The sequence below is a fragment of the Ursus americanus genome, chromosome 12 (genome assembly GCF_024610735.1).
Source record: "Ursus americanus isolate L20-20 chromosome 12, mUrsAme1.1.p, whole genome shotgun sequence".
Taxonomy (NCBI): domain Eukaryota; kingdom Metazoa; phylum Chordata; class Mammalia; order Carnivora; family Ursidae; genus Ursus; species Ursus americanus.
The window spans coordinates 400980-419060 of record NC_142138.1 but is presented as its reverse complement, the minus strand read 5'-3'; the positions used below and the strand labels follow the sequence as shown (position 1 = coordinate 419060).

General features: G+C 40.5%; 1 protein-coding gene and 1 pseudogene across 12 annotated transcripts in view; one reads left to right on the top strand and one right to left on the bottom strand.

Annotated features, from left to right (window-relative positions):
- Positions 1–18081, top strand: part of SCMH1 (Scm polycomb group protein homolog 1) — a 176580-nt gene that overhangs the window by 137167 nt on the left and 21332 nt on the right. For 11 of the 12 annotated variants that reach the window (XM_087865779.1, XM_045799852.2, XM_045799851.2 and 8 more), the window contains one exon: positions 755–881. The exons of the other annotated variant lie outside the window; for it this stretch is intronic. In XM_087865779.1, coding sequence (XP_087721905.1) covers positions 755–881 — 127 coding nt within the window. The remainder of the gene's footprint in view (positions 1–754; positions 882–18081) is intronic. 12 annotated transcript variants of the gene reach the window in all.
- On the bottom strand, positions 1951–17309 carry LOC123793606 (protein-associating with the carboxyl-terminal domain of ezrin pseudogene; annotated as a pseudogene).

Sequence of the window (18081 nt, the reverse complement as noted above, 5' to 3'; positions counted from 1 at the left end):
GCTCAGAATCAGACCCTCAAGGAGCTCCAGGCTAATAGAGGACACCAGTATGTAAATATATATAACAATACATTGTGCCAGATGCAACACAAAGTACAGAGATAGCACAAAAGAGACAGTAACCAGAGGAAATCTAGAAAAGTTTCCTGGATAAACATATTTATAAAGTGAAAAAAAGAAAGAAAGGGCATTCCAGGCAGAAGGGACAGTTTATTACTGTAAAGGCGTGGCCCAGGTAAAACTGCAGGGTTTTTAGAGAAGTAATTGAGTTAGGGATTTAGACCTCAGAGTATAAAGTTTAAGATACAAAATATCAGTTGAGCTGAAGAGGTAGGCAGAGGAACAAGTTTGTAGTTAGGGGAGGGGCGTTTCCATTTTTTAAGAGAAGCAAACTACAGAATAATGTCAAAGGACACTTAAGCCTCAGCATTTTTTCCTTTTTTGCTTTTGTCTGCCCAACTGATAAAGAACCTGGAATTTCAAATGATAATGTTGAATCTAGTATAAAAGACTGTGAATTAAGCTCCAGCTTAATAGGAGCCCAGAATCTTACGCATAGATTCAGAAAATACTTACTAAGCATCTACTATAGGTAAAGCTCTCGGCAAGATTCTGTGTGGAAAACAAAGATAAAACATAACCCCATCCACAGAGATATTTCCATCTCATGGGTGAATCGAGGACTAGGAATAGAGGAATCAGAAGACAAGTTACCTGTCACAGGTAGCAAACTTCTCCCCATCCATTTTGACAGAGGAAGCCTCGGACTTTGCTGAACCCACCACCCACCTCACCAACAACCAGCACCCCTGAACCGGATACCAGCACTGTACCCCAAGATGCTGCCACCATCCCCAGCTCAGCCATGCAGGCCCCCACAGGTAAGAGCAGATCATGGTATTAGCTGCCACAAGCCCCAGGCGCCCCCCATCTGTCCTTTCTCTTGTCTTGCACCAGCAGTTAGCACACCCCCAACACTGCGTCCATTTGTAAACCTAAATCAAATCTTTTAACAAATATTTTATCTTTGACATTTGAAAGTTTCAGAGAAACCTTCATCCTTTCAAAACAATGGAACAAACTTGGGTAGATGTCCTGTGAACTCAGAGTTGGGGAGCTGGGGCGTGGGGGTGGGGTGGGGGTGGGGCTAGCACCAGGAGCGCCCCCTCCCCCGCCCCCACCCAGTTTGTATTAATATGTGTCCTTTCCAGTTCCGGGTGCTCCCTTTTTACTGATCCCTTCTGGAATCCTTCCAGCATTACAATAATCCTGCCACCACTGAAATATGTGTGCAACTGCTCTGATTTTTTTTTTTTTTCTAGTGAAAGTAGTCTTTATTGGATACTTGGGAAACAGGATTGTGGGAGACATTCTCCTTTGGTACAATGTAACACATGTGGAACAGTCAGTAACTGCCTCCGTTCCCACAGGGCTCTTCACTCAGACAACACAGCTATAAACCAGTAAGCTGCCTAAGAAAACCTTGGCAATTAATCATTTAGATACTTTATAGCTAGAATTTTTTCTGTAAATCCTATTTCATAGTAAAGCTTACTCTTCTGACAGTTAAAGAAATGGCACAAAATTAAGCTAATCTGCTTGGCTTTTTGTCTTTATTTTCTTTCTTTCCTGGGGGGAAAAAAGAGCAGTAAATTCAACCTTTCCACACCCACTTGAGTTTCACAGAACTCTTAGACAAACGCACACAGCTCTTCCTCAGAGAAACCAGAGCTCTGAGACTCTTCACCGCCTGGGGCTCTTAGCGGGCCCTCAAGGGCACACACTTCAGTTAGCGAATACTGGGAAAGAGCTCCTGCCATAGCAAAAACAGGACGCTGGGGGCGGGCGGGGGGGGGGGCGGTTCTGCAGAGCCTGCTTTTGAGGTATTAGTTTGATATGGTTTTTTTCTTAAAGGAATCCTTTTTCCTATAGTGTAACTGCCCCCCATTGTCACCAGTTACTGTCTTCCTAGCTTGGCCCCCCTTCCCCTTCGCAGCCTTCAGACTCTCCCAGTAATTTCTGCCGCAGCAGATCTTGAGGAAAACTGCATCAGTGGTGAGACGTCATCCTTGGGAACCATCAGCTCTGCCCTCAGTTCAGGTAAAATAAGAATAGCAGCTGCAGGCTTCATTTCTGGGATCATATCAACAAACCAGGCTGACTCAGGATCTTGTAGTGGCTTCTTTTTTACCTGAATTGGTAAACTCTCCTAAACGCAGTTCTGATGGAACCTTAAGCCTCCTTCCTTGGGACACTTTTGGTGGCTTGGTTTGGTCTGGCTCCTCCCCGCTTTGTGCAAGACTGGTCTTTTGGGGTAGGCTTGATTTCAAAGGCTTGGACTCTTCAATGAGTGGAAGCGGAGTAGGAACGGCCTTTTGCTCCCCTGAGGTAACAGGTCTTGCAGCTGGGGTTCTACCTCCAGGGTTTAGCTCAGTATCTCAGCTGCTGGGCTCAAAGTCATCCCACGTCTCCTCCTCTGTATTAGTTAGTGAGCAGGGACTTGACAGCAGCATAGGGTTCTGTAGGACAAATATGTACACTGACAGTTTTGTTTGCAGACCCCTTTGGCGAGTAAGGTCACTCTTCAGCCTTTTTAGACCTTGATGGGAAGTTTTCACTGTCTTCTGAGGTATATTTACATCTGAGATTCCATTCATGGGAAATTTAATAGGCTGAGAAGATCAGTCACCTTCTGAGGAAAGGTCAGTAGTTTTCATAGAACTTGAGGCAGTGCGTTTGAAGACGTTGGTTCTTTCTCCTCCCATCATCACCTGTGGTCCGACTAGAGAAACCAGCACTGCTAGGCTGTGAAGAGTAACGGCCATAATGGAATCACTGGTATCATGCCGGCCTGGTGATGCCTGTGGCAAGGTGACTTTCTTCAACTGCTTCTGAGTGAAGTGCTCCATGTAGGTCTCGAGATGAGACAGCAGCACCGTCCACATGTGCTCCTTGTGAACCTGAAACTGTTGGAGAGGCACGGGGGTCACCTGTGACCAGAACAGGGCCAGCAAGAGCAGGCAAGGGGCTTCTGGGTTTCTCCCTGTGCATTGTTTATATGGGGCCAAGCAGATGAGGAAGAAAACTCTTAAAGGCCACTGGCCCTACACCCACCTACTGATTAAGCAGAAGAGGCACCAACCATGACGCCTCAAGTCATTCATTCCTCTCACAAGTAGATGAAATTTGAAGAATTCAGTTTGGGGTTTTTTTTTTGTCTTTACTTTTCAATGTTAAACTTTTTAAGAAATTCACAACTTGTAGAAAATCATTCCTGAAGAAGTCATGGGACAGTAAGGTGCAGAGTGCTGGCTGACGTTTTAGAATGGGATTCAGCAAGGTCTGTTGAAAGCTGGAGAGAACGTCCACCAAGACTGAAACCCAGAGCTATAGTTCATTTCTAGGGAGGGCCTTCTCCTTCCTTTTAGGACCTCTCTAGCTGGAGACTGACAAGAGCAAAAACTAACCTGTAAAATCCCAAACAAACAAAGCCCTGGCTGATTTTTTTTAACATTATCAGTAGTGGCAAACCTTGGTACTGTGAGAGTGAACTTGATTTTGGAGACCACCCAATGAACATTTGATTCAAGGCACAATGCGGTGGCTGCAGTGGGCAGGTAGTCAGCCAGGGCTATGCATATCTGTTTCCGTTTCATAAACCAGCCATCTGTGAAGATAACTTTAAAAGAGCTACAGCACTGGAATAGACAGTCTCCCAATGGGAATACTAGAAAGAACAGTACTCATGCCTTATGTGTAAAGTAGAGATACGTGGGTGAAACCTTTCTCTGGTTACTCTGCGGATCCTCTACCTTCTTTAGAGAAGTTTAAGCAATTGGAATGGTCCTCAGGAAAGTTAGCATAGTCTTTTTCTTAGGAGTTGAGTATGTCTCCACCCATATCCTAGAATTAGAGCTTGAAGGGAAGGCTAACTCTAGTTTCTTCTCCACATAAGCTTTGGAAGACAACATAGAGCCTGCCGGTGGTATTTGTGTCCAGCTCTAGTCAGAGTCCTATTACATGATTTCTCCAAATACATCATCTGCATCCAGTTCCAGCCAGTTACTGGGTTTGCTTAGTCCAAGAGTGTCATTAGATTAATGAACAGTGGCCTTTGTCCCAAAGCTCTGTGGATGAGGAAGAAAAAAAACAGATAAACACGTCGGCAGAAATATTCGTTATGTATGTTTTCCAACCTCATGGCATACCCCCTAGATGCCTGTATATTTGCTCGGTTTCCCCACATCATTCTAGATACCACTAAGGCGCCTGTGTGCCTTTTTAACAGTACCGAGAAGACCCGCAGCAGTGGGAGCTTCATGACTGTGCCACACTGTTCCATTTAAATGATGCAGGTTCCGTTTAAATCTGGCAGTCCCGGAGCTGGCATCCCTCCCTCGGCCTGAATCTCAGAGCCTAGCAAAAGTGGGAACTTACTTCGCATCTCTCTTTCCTGCTCCTGGCCAGACTATAGCAGTTCTGACTATACATTGTGTGGCCATTCTCTGCCTGGGTCTCTGCTCATTCTGTGTGACCTTGACCTCACTTCCCTTTCTGAGCCCCAGTTTCCACACTTAATGCAGTAGAAGGATTAGCTGAAGTTACCTCTTACAGACCCTTCAAATGTTACCGGTAAAAGCTATCACGGATTGAAAGCTGCATGCCACACTGTATCCTTCATACTTCCCTTTCATTTTTTTTTTTTACCTGCACAACACTTTTTGTTAGTTTTCTTTTTATCAGAGTTATATACATGCTCATAATTTAAAGAACAATCGGTTTTTAAGAATTATGACAAAAACAAAACAAACTGGCCCTCTTTTCCCCCTGCCATTTACTTCTCATCAAACGCAATCACTTTTAATTCAGCCACTTTTATTTACCTCCATATGTTGGTTTTTTTGCTTATATTTTATGCATTTTTTTATGCTTCAGGCATTTTTTAACTGACAACCCACTTTAGAAGTTGAAGATTTAACTCTTGTTAATCTCCTTGTCCCTTACCCACCCACACATACTTCCCTGTCTTAACACCATGATATTATCATTTTGATTAGATTGAAATTTAGTATTTTGTCATTGTAGTTTGTGGAATGCTGTTTTTAATTGAGCCAAGTAGTGCAATATGATTACTTCTCCTTTGTTGCACATTTTGTTTTTAGAGTAAATCTTGTTGATTTCTTTAGGTGTTTATTTTGCTAGTACTTATTAATTCAACCGAAGCTCTCTTACTACTACATACATCTCTTAATGTTCAGGCCTGATGTATATTCTATCCATATCACACTCTCAAAAAGAAGTCTTCTGAAGCCTTCTGAGTCCCTTGACATCTTCTTCACCTCCCTTTCTTTTATTCCCAGTCTGCTCCTTCCCCACCTGTCTTCCCATGTAAATCTTAGACCGCATGTTTAATTTACATGCAGCCTGTTTGTTTTCCGTGAAGCTTGTCTTCGTGGCTGCTGTTCTGCAGTCTCACCTAGGATGAGACACCGCCACGCTGGACCCTATGTGTGCCCATCCATTCTTTAGTCTCTTGAAATTTTCTTAAATTGTTAATTCCGTGATTTTCTGCCACTTCTTTGTCTCTCTGCACTCCTTCTGGCAGGTATTATTCACGTGTTGAACCTCTTGAACTCACTCTGTAATATTCTTAACCCTCAGTATTCTTCTCCCTATTCTCACTGACTTTTTGCTCAACTTTTTCAAAGCTTTCCTCAAGTCTATCTTTCAAGATTTGTTTTGAGCTTCTCGTGTCCAGCAACTTAAAGTATCATTATTCATTACTCTAGTGGCATTTCCCAAAGAGTGTTTGGTGGAAAACCAGTCCTACAAAATGGTCTGCATGAAAGAATTTTACATACATTTAGGAAATTTATCACATACATTTAGAAAAGGCTTTTATACTCTACTTCCCCACTCTTGGATATTTGCATCCGCTATGAAGAGCTCTTTTTTGTTTTCTGAATTTTTTGCTAGACTGTTTTTTTAGGTTCACAGCAAAACTGAGCAGAAGGTCCAGAGATTTTCCATATACCCCTGCCCCCACACATGCATAGGCTTCTCCATTATCAACATTCCTCACCAGAGTAGGAAGTACCTTTGTTTCAAGTGATGAACATCTCCACTGAAACATCCTTAGCACCCCAGGTCCATAGTTTGCATTAGGGTTCTCTCTTGGGGTTGTACATTCTATGGGTTTTCACAAATGTATAATGACATGTATCCACCATTAGAGGATAATACAAAATAGTTTAATTGCCCTAAAAATCCTCCATGCTCTGCCTATTCATCTGTCCTTGCCCCCTAACTCCCGGCAACCACTCATCTTTTTACTGTCTCTATAATTTTGCCTTTTCCCTAATGTCATGTAGTTGAAACCATATAGCGTGTAGTCTTTTCACATTGGCCTTTTCCCTTTTCACTTAGTAATATGCATTTTACTTTTCTTCCTGTCTTTTTCATGCTCATTTATTTTTAGGGCTGAATGATATACCATTGTCTGGCTATAGCATAGCTTATCTGTTCACCTACTAAAGGTCGTCTTGGTTCCTTCCAAGTTTGGGTAATTATGAATTAAGTGGCTGTAAACATCCATGTGCAGGTTTTTGTGTGGACATAAATTTTAAATTCCTCTGGGTAAATACCAAGGAATGAGATTGCTGGATCATATGGTAAGAGAGTGTTTAGTTTTGTAAGGTACTGCCAAACTGTCTTCCAAAGTGGCTGTACCATTTTGCACTCCCACCAGCAATGAGTGAGAGCTCCTTTTTCCACATCCTCACCAGCATTTGGTGGTGTTAATGTTCTCTATTTTGGCCATTCTAACAGGTGTGTAGTCGTATTTCATTGTTTTAATTTGCATATCCCTGATGACATATAGGGGAGAGCATCTTGTCATATGCTTATTTGCTGTTTGTGTATCTTCTTTGGCAAGGTGCCTATTTAACAACATTGGCCCAGTTTTTAATTGGGTTGTTCATTTTTTTAGTGTTGAGGTTTTTTTAATTCTTTGTATATTTTGGAAAACAGTTCTTTATCAGATGTGCCTTTTGCGGATATTTCCTCCCACCCTATGGCTTTTCTTCTCATTATCTTGATTGTGTCTTTCACAGAGCAGAAGATTTTGATTTTAATGAGTCCAGCTTATCAATTATTTCTTTCATGGATGGTTCCTTTGGTGTTGTATGTAAAAAGTCATTGCCATACCCAAGGTGTCTTGTTTTTCTCCTCTTTTATTTTCTAGGAGTCTTATAGTTTTGAATTTTACATTTTGGTCTGTGAACTATTTTGAGTTAATTTTTGTGACAGGCTTAAGGTCTGTACCTAGATCCCTTTTTTTATTTTTTATTTTTTTTGCATGTGGCTGTTCAGCCGTTTTAGCACCACTCGTTGAAATGACTACATTTTTCTCTATTGTGTTGCCTTTGTTCCTTTATCAAAGATCAGTTAACTATATTTATGTGGGACTATTTCTCAGCTTTCTATCTGTGCCATTGATCTCTTTGTCTATTCTTTCACACTGTCTTGATTACTATAGCTTTATAGTGAGTCTTGAAGTTGGGTAGTATCAATCCTCCAGGCTTGTTCTTCTCCTTCAATATTGTGTGAACTCTTCAGAGTTTTTCTGCCTCTCCATATAAACTTTAGAATCAGCTTATCAGTAGCCACAAAATAACCTGCTGGGATTTTGATTGAAATTGCATTGAATCTGTAGATCAAGTTGGAAAAAACTGACATTTTGACAATATTGAGTCTTCCTGTCCATGAACATGAGATATCTCTTCATTTATTTAGTTTTCTCTTTATTTTATTTTATTTTATTTTATTTTATTTTATTTTATTTTATCATAAGTGTACTCTTTAATCCACATAACCTATTTCACCCATCCCCCCACCCACCTCCCCTCTGGTAACCAAACTCAGTTTGTTCTCTATAGTTAAGAGTCTGTATGTTAAGAGGTTTATTATTATTATTATTATTATTATTATTATTATTATTATTATTATTATTTCATTCATCAGAGTTTGTAGTTCTCTTATATAAGTCCTGTAGGTATTTTGTTAGAGTTATACCTAAGTATTTAATTTTTAGAACTACGATTGTAAATGGTATTGTGTTTTTAATTTCAAATTTCACTCATTCCTTACTGTTATATAGGAAAGCAACTGACTTTTCTATATTAACCTTGTATCCTGCAACCTTGCTGTAATTGCTTATTAGTTCCAGGAATTTTTTTTGTCAATTCTTTCACATTCTCTACATAGACATTTGTGTCATCTGTGAATAAAGAGAGTTTTATTTCTTCCTTCCCAATCTCTATACCTTTTATTTCCTTTTCTTATCTTATTACATTGGTCAGGACTTCCAGTACAATGATGAAAAGTTGTGGTGGGACGCCTGGGTGGCTCAGTCGGTTAAGCAACTCTTGGTTTCAGCTCAGGTCATGATCTAGGGTCGTGACATCAAGCCCTGCATCAGGCTGTGCACTCAGCACAGAGTCTGCTTGAGATTCTTCTCCCCACCTCTCTCTCCCCCTCTGCTCCTCCCCCTGCTCACTCTCTGTGTCTAAAATAAATAAAATCTTAAAAAAAAAGAAAAGAAAAGTTGTGGTAAGAGGGAACAAACATCCTTACCTTGTTCCTGATCTTAGTGGGAAAGCTTCTAGTTTCCTACCATTAAGTGTGATGTTAGCTGAAGGTTTTTCTAGATATTTATCAAACTGAGAAAGTTCGCCTCTATTCCTAGTTTGCTGAGAGTTTTTATCATGAATGGGTCTTGGATTTTGTCAGATGTTTTTTCTGCATCTATTAATATGATCATGTGCTAGCTTTTCTTTAGCCTGTTCATGTGACGGATTAAATTAATTGATTTTTAAATGTTTTGAACCAGCCTTGCATACCTGGGATAAATCTCATTTGATAGTAGTATATAATTCTTTTTATATATTGTTGGATTTGATTCACTGATATTTTGTTGAGGATTTTTGCATCTATGTTTATAAGAAACATTGGTCTGTAGTTTTCTTGTAATGTTTTTGTCTGGTTTTGGTATTAGGATAATGCCAGCCTCCTAGAATGAATTAAGAAATATTCTCTCTGCTTCTATTTTCTAAAAGAGATTCTAAATAATAGGTAAAATGTATTTCTTGAATGCTTAGTAGAATTCACCAATGAGTCCGTCTGAGTCTGGTGCTTTCTATTTTGGAAGATTATGAATTATTGATTCAGTTTCTTTAATAGATATAGGCCTATTCAGATTATTTTTTTCTTCTTGTGTGAGTTTTAGCGGATTGTGGATTTCATGGATTGGTCCATTTCATCTAGATTATCAAATTTGTGGACCTAGAATTATTCATGGTATTCCTGTGTTATCTAACTTTTAATGACCATGGATCTGTAGTGGTGTCTCCTTTTTTATTTCTGATATTAGTAATTTGTATCATCTTTTTAAAAAATTTAGCCTGTCTAAAAGCTTGTTGATGTTAATCTGTTCAAAGAACCAGCTTTTGGTTTCATCGATTTTTTTTTCTTCTATTGAAGAAAATTGTCATTGATTTCTGCTCTAATTTTTATTATTTCTTTTCTTACGCTTACTTTAAGTTTAATTTGCTGTTTTTTCTTAGTTTCCTAAAGTTGCTTAGATTATTTTTTTCAGAACTTTCTTCTTTTCTAATGTATACATTCAATGCTACATATTTCCCTCTATCCACAGCTTTTGCTGCATCCCAGAAATTTTAATAAGTTGTATCTTTATTTTCATTTAGTTCAAAATATATTTAAATTTCTCTGGAGATTTATTCTTTGGCCCATCTATTATTTATAAATATGTTGTTTAACCTCCAAGTATTGGGGGATTTTCCACCTATCTTTCTGTTACTGATTTTTTATTTAATTCCATTGTCTGAGAGCAAACATTATATGATTCCTATTCCCTATAAATTTGTTAAGGTATGTTTTATAGCCCAGTATGTGGTTTGTCTTCATGAATGTTTCATATGAGCTTGAGAAGAATGTGTGTTCTGCTGTTGTTGAGTGATGTAACCTATAGATATCAATTATATCCAGTTGATTGATGATACTGTTGTGTTCAACAACATCCTTATTGATTTTCTGCCTGCTGGATCTGTCCATTTCTGAGAGAGGGATGATGAAGTCTCCAATTATAATAGTGGATCCGTCTGTTTATCCTTGGAGTTCTATTAATTTTTACCTCTCATATTTTAATGGTTTGTTGTTAGGTGCATATACAGTAAGAATTGATATATCTCCTTAGATAAATGACCTCTATATCGTTATGTAATGCCCCTCTTTATCTGCAGTAACTTCCCTTGCTCTGTAGTCTGTTCTATCTTAAATTAATATAACTATCCCCACTTTCTTTTAATTAGTGTTAGCATGGTATATCTTTCTCCACCCCTTACTTTTAATCTATATCTCTCTTTATATTTAAAATGGGTTTCTTGTAGGCAACATATGGTTGAATCTTGTTTTTTGATCCATTCTCAGAATCTGTCTTTTTTTTTTTTAAGATTATTTATTTATTTGAGAGAGAGCAGAGCAAGCGAGAACACAAGTCAGGGGAGAGGTGGAGGGAGAGGGGGCTGCAGGCTCCCTCCTGAATAGGGAGCCCAATGCAGAGCTCTATCCCAGAACCCTGGGATCATGACCCGAGCCAAAGACAGACACTTAACTGACTGAGCCACCCGGATGCCCCAGAATCTCTGCCTTTAAATTGGTGTATTTAAATCATTGATATTTAAAGTGATTACTGATATAGTTGGATAAATATCTACCATATATATTCAGTTTTCTATTTGTTGCCTTTATTCTTTGTGCCTATTTTTGTCTTCCACTTTTTCTCTGTCTTTGGTGGTTTTAACTGAGCATTTTATATGATTCCAGTTTTTCTCCTTTTTTAGTGTATGTTATACTTCTTTTTTATTTTTTGGCAATTACCCTAGAGTTTACAATATACATTTATGACTAATCCAAGTCTACTTTCAAACAGCACTGTGCCACTTCACAGAAATAATAACAAGTAACCCTAATTCCTCCTTTCCATCCCTTGTATGATTGCTGTCATTCATTTCACGTATACATAAGTGTAAATAAGCATGTGTATATATGCATAAGCATACATGATCAAATACATTGTCGTTATTTTTATTTTGAAAGAACTGGTATCTGTTAGATCAGCTAAGAATAAGAAAATCAGGGGCGCCTGGGTGGCATAGCGGTTAAGCGTCTGCCTTCGGCTCAGGGCGTGATCCCGGCGTTCTGGGATCGAGCCCCACATCGGGCTCCTCCACTATGAGCCTGCTTCTTCCTCTCCCACTCCCCCTGCTTGTGTTCCCTCTCTCGCTGGCTGTCTCTCTCTGTCAAATAAGTAAATTTTTAAAAATCTTTAAAAAAAAAAGAAGAAAATTAAGTTTCTGTTTTGCTTTTGTCTGCTCCTTCTCCAGTGCTTTTCGTTTCTTTATGTAGATTTTAGTTTCTGATCTATATTATTTTCCTTCTCTCTAAAGAATTTCTTGAACCTTTCTTGCAAGGTAATCTACTAGCAACAAACTCCCTCTTTTTTTTTTTTTTTTTGTCTGAGAAAGTCTTTATCCTTTTCCTTTATCCTATCACTTTTGAAGTATAATTTTGCAAGGCACAGAATTCTAGGTTGGTGGGTGTTTTCCTTTAATACTTAAAGTATTTCACTCCAGTCTCTTCCTGCTCACATGGTTTCTAAGGTTGTAATTTTTAGTGTTGCTCCTGTGTAGGTGAGGGGGCTTTTGCCTCTGATTTCTTTCAAGATTCTTTTCTTTATTTTTGATTTTCTGCATTTTTATATAATATGCCTAGTTGTAGGGGGTTTCTTGGTATTTATCATGCTTGGTGTTCTCTGATCTTCCTGGATGTGTGGTTTGGTGTCTGATATTAATTTGGGGGAAATTCTCTGTCATTATGTCTTCAAAAATTTCTTTTGCTCCTTTCTTTTTTCTCCTTGTGGTAGTCCTACTGTGTGTAGTGTTACCACAGCTCCTAGACAGTCTCTTGGTATTTTTTTTCAGTCTTTTTTTCTCTTTGCTTTTCAGTTTGGGAAATATCTATTGAGTATCATCAAGTTCAGTGATTCTTTTCTCAGCCGTGTCCACTAATAAGTCTACTAATGGTCCATCAAAGGCGTTATTTTCTGTTACAGTGTTTTTGATCTCTGGCTTTTCTTTTTGATTCTCTCTTAGAATTTCCATCTCTCTGCTTACATTGCACATCTGTTTTGCATGCTGTCTACTTTATCCTTTAGAGCCCTTAGCATAGTAATCATAGTTCTAAATTCCCAGTCTAATAATTCCAACATGCCGTGTCTGAGTGTCATTTCTAGTCTAAGACTGGTTTCTTATGCATGTGCTTTGGTCTTGTGCTCTGTCTCTTAAAACTGCAGTTTTTGCCTTTTAGTGTACTTTGTAATTTTTCTCTTGAGAGTCAAGACATGATGTACTAGGTAAAAGGAGTTGTTGTAAATAGGCCTTTAGTAATGTGATGGTAAGGTGCTGGGAAGGAAGAAGTATTCTATAGTCCTATGATTAGGTCTCAGTCTTTTTTGGGGGGGGGCATGCCCCTAAACTGTGAACTTCACCAGTATTTCTTATCCTCCCTGCCCTTAGGTGGTCCAGGATGGCTGGAGGGGGCTGGAATTGGGTATTTCCCTTCTCCCGGATAGGTTAGGCTCTGATAAATCCTGGCAGGATTTGGTGAAATAGCTCTGGTAAAGTAGTTTTTCCTGAGGGCAGGCCTTGTTAGGAAGAGTAGAACGCTCTGGCATGTTTTTAAATGGTTCCTTTTCTGCACTCGCTGCTGGAAGCATGAGGGGATTTTTCTCCAATATTCACTAGGAGAACGTTGGTTGAGCTCCTGAAGGTAAAACTCAGAAAAGGGTGGCACCCTCCTCCCATGACTGGGTCCCCCTGGAGTCTTTAACTCTTAGACTTGTCCACGCTAAACTTCCAGCAGTTCATCAGTTGCAGTTTAGATTTTCCTACCTTGGCTCTGGTTACTGTGGAGGTTTCTGCTCATGGGTTTCTGCTTGGTAAAATGTGATCTTCTGTATTCACCTATCTCTCCACACTTGGGTAGCGGCAGTTTACCCTGTGACCTCACTTCTCTGACGGATCTAAAAAAGATTGTTAATCTTTCCATTTGTTCAGCTTTTCACTTGTTGTTAGGGTGGAGTGGCCACTTCCAAGCGCCTTACATACTTGACCCTTCTCCAGTGTGTGTGTGTGTGTGTGTGTGTGTGTGTGTGTGTGTTTTAACAACCTCTGATTTCATGGATGCAGTACAAAACTGAAACATGACAGTTATAAATATCTTTACAACCTTAAGATTAGGAAGGATTTTGAAAACAAAACAAAAGCATAAACTATAAAAGAAAAGTTATATAACCTTTTATATACTAGAAAAGAGTGATATCAATATATTCATCTATATTAACATGAAGACAGCTCATCTCTCTTCTACATGGCATCGTTTGGGGTGGTTCAGCTGGGGCTGGAGAACCAAGTTCCAATATGGTTCATTCACATGGCTAGCAAAATTGGTGCTGGCTGTTGGTTCTTCTCTATATGGACCTCTCCAAAGGGTAGCTTGGGCTTCCTCATACCATGGTGGCTGCATTCTGAGAGCAAGTGTCCCAAGAAACAGGAAGTGGAGGCTTCCATTTTCGTAAGACTTAAGCCCCAAAATTAGCATAGTGTCATTTCCACCATATTCTACTGATTAAGCAGTCATAGAGCTCAGATTCAAGAGAAGAATAGACCCTACTCCTCAATGAGAAGAGGATCAAAGAATTATGGGCCATATTTATAAACCGCCTCCCTCTACTCTCTGGACATAAATTATTTACATTTTTCCCACTTAGGAAATGTATTCTTCTTGTAAGAGTCTCCGTTAAATGTCCCATCCCTTAACAACAACGGGGTCTTGATCCTAGAATCTCATCATCTAAATCAGATCCAGGTGCAAATGAGACCTCTCAGGTGCAGATTCTCAAGTGTAGTAGCTTCTAGAGTGTAGTTCTTCTCAATCCAGAGACCTGTGAACTAAAGAAAAACACTGTCTGCTCGCCACATACCCGACATACAATGGTATAGGATAACTTATAGATACTCCCGTTCAAAAGGAAGTAGTGACTGGTCTATAGAAATTCTGATATCCAGCGGGGCACATGTTGCCAGTCCCTTAATTAGATCCAATACTACTTTCCTAGGGTTGTTTTCCATGGGTCTTGGTTTTGTCTTCTGAATCATCCTTCCTTTTCCATAAGAAAACTGAGATTGCATTCTTGGTCTTTGTCCCATCTGTACAAAGTTTGGGTCTTAAAAGATTCTTTTCATTTTGTACCATTTCTGTCCGTTTTAGGCAGAGCTGGCAGTGCTTCCACCAGAATGATTCTCTTAGAAACTTGAGGGGTTTTCTATGAATGCTGTTGAGATTCCCTTCCTTAGACAAAAGGCACAACCTTAAATCTTTTGAAGATAAGTAAGCCCTTCTCTACTTTGGGCTTCCTATATGGCTGCTATGAGACAATGCCCTTAAGATTCTTTAAAACTTAACTGTTTAAGGGAAAGAATCTGCAAAGCTGGCCTATAAGATTCTTAGAGGGCCTTTTGGTCAGAAAGGGTCTATGAAGCATAGTCTTAAATCATTCTGACCCCTTAATAAAATATTTTACTGTCCCATTCTGGATTTGACCCTTTCTTAATTTAGAACTGTTTGCCTTCTGAAAGGACTGGAAATGAAAAGCACTTTTATTTGTGAACTCTGTGAGTCCTGGGCTTTTTTATTTTTTATGGTTTTTTTTTAATCTCATCTCTCTCATTTTGCGTTTTTATCATAGGCAGTCATAGGCACTTTCATTACTTTGTCTGGAAATCTCTAGCTGTTTCACTGAGTCCCCCAGGTACATTTACTTCCTGATTCCATGTTACTGTAGGTGACAGTGTTGTCAGACTCTACGTCACTACCTAGCAAGTGTCTCCCATCCTCCTTCTTCCAGTAAGATTTTCCTCACTTGCCTTAAGCTCTCACTGGCAGCCTCCTCAAAACCTATAGGCCTCCATTCTCAAGTCGCTAAGAGAATCATTCTGGTGGAAGCCTTGTCAGGTTGGACTAATGGAAATAGAGATGGTACAAAATGAAAAGAATCCTTTGACCCCCAACCTTTTGCAGGCTTCTCTTCAAGCCCCTTTATGCTTTCATTCCGACCCTTTTTGGGGCCCTTTATTGCTTCTTTCTGCTTCCCAGCCCCAAAGCCAGTGCCATGTGTGTTGGGCTTTTGTTACCGCAGCACCCTTTTTCTGGTACCACAACCCTTTCCAGTAATCTTCTGCTACTTAGCAAACCACCACTAGACTTCGTGGCTGAAAACAACAGTGTGGGCAGGGCTAGGTGGCAGTCACTTGGGTCTGTTCCATGCAGTGTCAGCTGAGGTGGCTTGACTAGGATCAGAGGACCCTTCCACCACACGGCTGACAAGTTGGTTTTGGCTGTTGATTTCTCTCCACATAGACCACAGCACAGGGTGGCTTTGCCTCTTCACACATGCTAGTTGGGCTCTAAGAGTGAATGTCCCAAGACAGAAGAAATAAAACTGTCAGCTTCTTAATTAAGCCCTGGGCCCAGAAACTGGCACAGTGTCATTTCTACATAGTCTGTTGGTCAAGTAGCACAGAGGTCGATGGAAGGGATGTCAAAGGTTTGGGAGCTTTGTTTTTATTTATTTATTTATTTATTTAGAGAGGTTTTTTGGGGTGGGGGAAGAGCCACATTTTTAAACTGCCAGGTCTTCTAGAGGTTTTATAGTTTAGGGGTGTCTGGGTGGCTCAGTCAGTAAAGCGTCTGCCTTTGTCTCAGGTCATGATCTCAGAGTCATGGGATTGAGCCCCGCATCAGGCTCACTGCTCAGCGGGGAGTCTGCTAGAGATTCTGTCTCCCTCTCCCTCTGCCCCTCCCCGCACTCATGCTCACTCGCTCTCACTGTGTGTCTCAAATAAACAAGTAAATCTTTTAAAAAATAAAAGGTTTTATAGTTTACCTGTTACATTTCACCCTTTAATCCATGTAGAATTTCTTTTTTGTAGTCATCACTGGACTGCTTATATTTTTTCCCTTTCATGTGTCTTAATTAAGTAAAATTCATGTGTGTGAAATATACTGTTTTAACGTACGATCAGATGAGTTTTGATCTGTGTAAGCACCATGTAACCACAACCCTAGTCGAGATAAAGGTCATTTCTACCACCCCTAGAAGTTACATCATGCCTCCTTAAGGTCAGCCTTCTCTCCTACCTTTATTCTGATTTCTATCCCTGTGGATTAGATTTTCCTGTTTTTAAACTTAATATATAAATGGAATTATACTCTGTGTACCTTTTGTGTCTGGTTTCTTTCACTAAAAATAATGTTTTTGAGAAGCACCCTATCAAGGTCATTCTTTTGTACCACTAAGTGCTATTCCAGTAAATATGCCACAATTTATGTATGTATTCTCTTGTTGACGGACATTTGGGTTGGTTCTGGTTCTAGGCTGTTGTGACCAAGCTGCTATGAATATTCTTGTGGGTCTCTTTTCGTAGATCGAGGTCTTTGTTTATTTTAACTACTCTTCTTACCTCTTTGAGTTCCTACATTTTTACTTGTTTTGTTTTCAGTGAAGGAGTCCTATACCATGACATGCAAATCCTAGCTGTTTCTTAACAGACATCGCCCAATCCTTCTTTCATTAGTTCTGCCTTCACACCCACCTCCAGAGACACCTGCCCATTCTTGGGCCTTTTGTGACTTACAAGATGAAACAGCTGGGTTCTCGTCTTTGCCCATTCTTGGTTAAGGGTTCAGCTTTCTTGGGTCTGCTCCGTCCGTTGCTACTTTGCTTATCTGCTCTCCAGCTTCCAAAATCTTAAGCTGTCTGACTCATTTTGGAGGGTTTTAGGAGAGAACAGAGTTGAATGTGTATTTCAGTTTACCTTACTTACCCTTTACCTTTTCCCTACTTTCTTTTCCACCTCTCACCTTCCACATCCTGCCTTTCTCTTACTATTTTCCATTTCCTTGTCTCCATCTTGCTTTCCCTTTGAGTTAGGTGAGGAGTCCTCACACAGCATGTGGCTCAGCCGCCTCACTTTACCGAGGCTAAAGCTGAGGCCCCTTGAATGAGGACAGCGATCCGTCCACAGCCAACACAGCTACCACTCTTAGCTTTTTCGCCTTTACTAGCAAGAAAGATCTTTGCCCACCTGTTCCTCCTTCAGGTAGTGATCCATGGCAGCGTGAGAAAGCAGAGTACCCTGCTCAGGTGGGGCCCAGAAGGCACATCAGAGGACAGAATGTCATAGCTGACCAGGCTGCCGTGTGTCCTCTCCGGAGACCAAGGAAGCACCTCTGTTGCAGACTGCCTCTTATCCTGCACCCACTCTGTTCCCTCCCTAGCACCGTGCCAGCTGGGGGGCTGCAGTAGGAGAGGGCCCGGCTGGCGTGACAGGAGCAACTACTGAAACACACAGCACTCTCTAGATGGGCCCCTCAGGCCCTTTCTGTGGTTTTCTTCATTCCCATATTTGTCTATTTTAGTACTTTCTTTGGGCCTGAGTGTTAATACAGGAGATAATGAAGGGACTCCAAGGCCCAGAGCAGAAATCAAGGCAGGTGACCCGTGGTGTGACCGTTCTAAGTGCAAGGCCAAACACACACAAGCACGCTCCGGCTGACATCACCATAGCCCCTACCACTCCTTACACCTACAACATGAGAGATACAAAGACTGTGTGAGGTGACCGAGTCCTGGACGTGAAAGGACATACATCTGCAGAATTGTTTGGATTCCCTTTCTGGCACACAGAAGACAGAGTACAAGTTCTGTGCCTTGGCTTTTGGTCTGGGCTGTCCTTCCAGCAGGCTGTGTTCCCAGAGCCTTTGGTCATGCAATTTGGGCCGGTTGCAGCTGGACACAGCCACCCTCTGCCCCCTCCCAGTGTTTCACCAGCCTAGCAGCTGAGAATCCTGCTAGGGACCAGAGCCCAGACAGAGTGTGCGAGA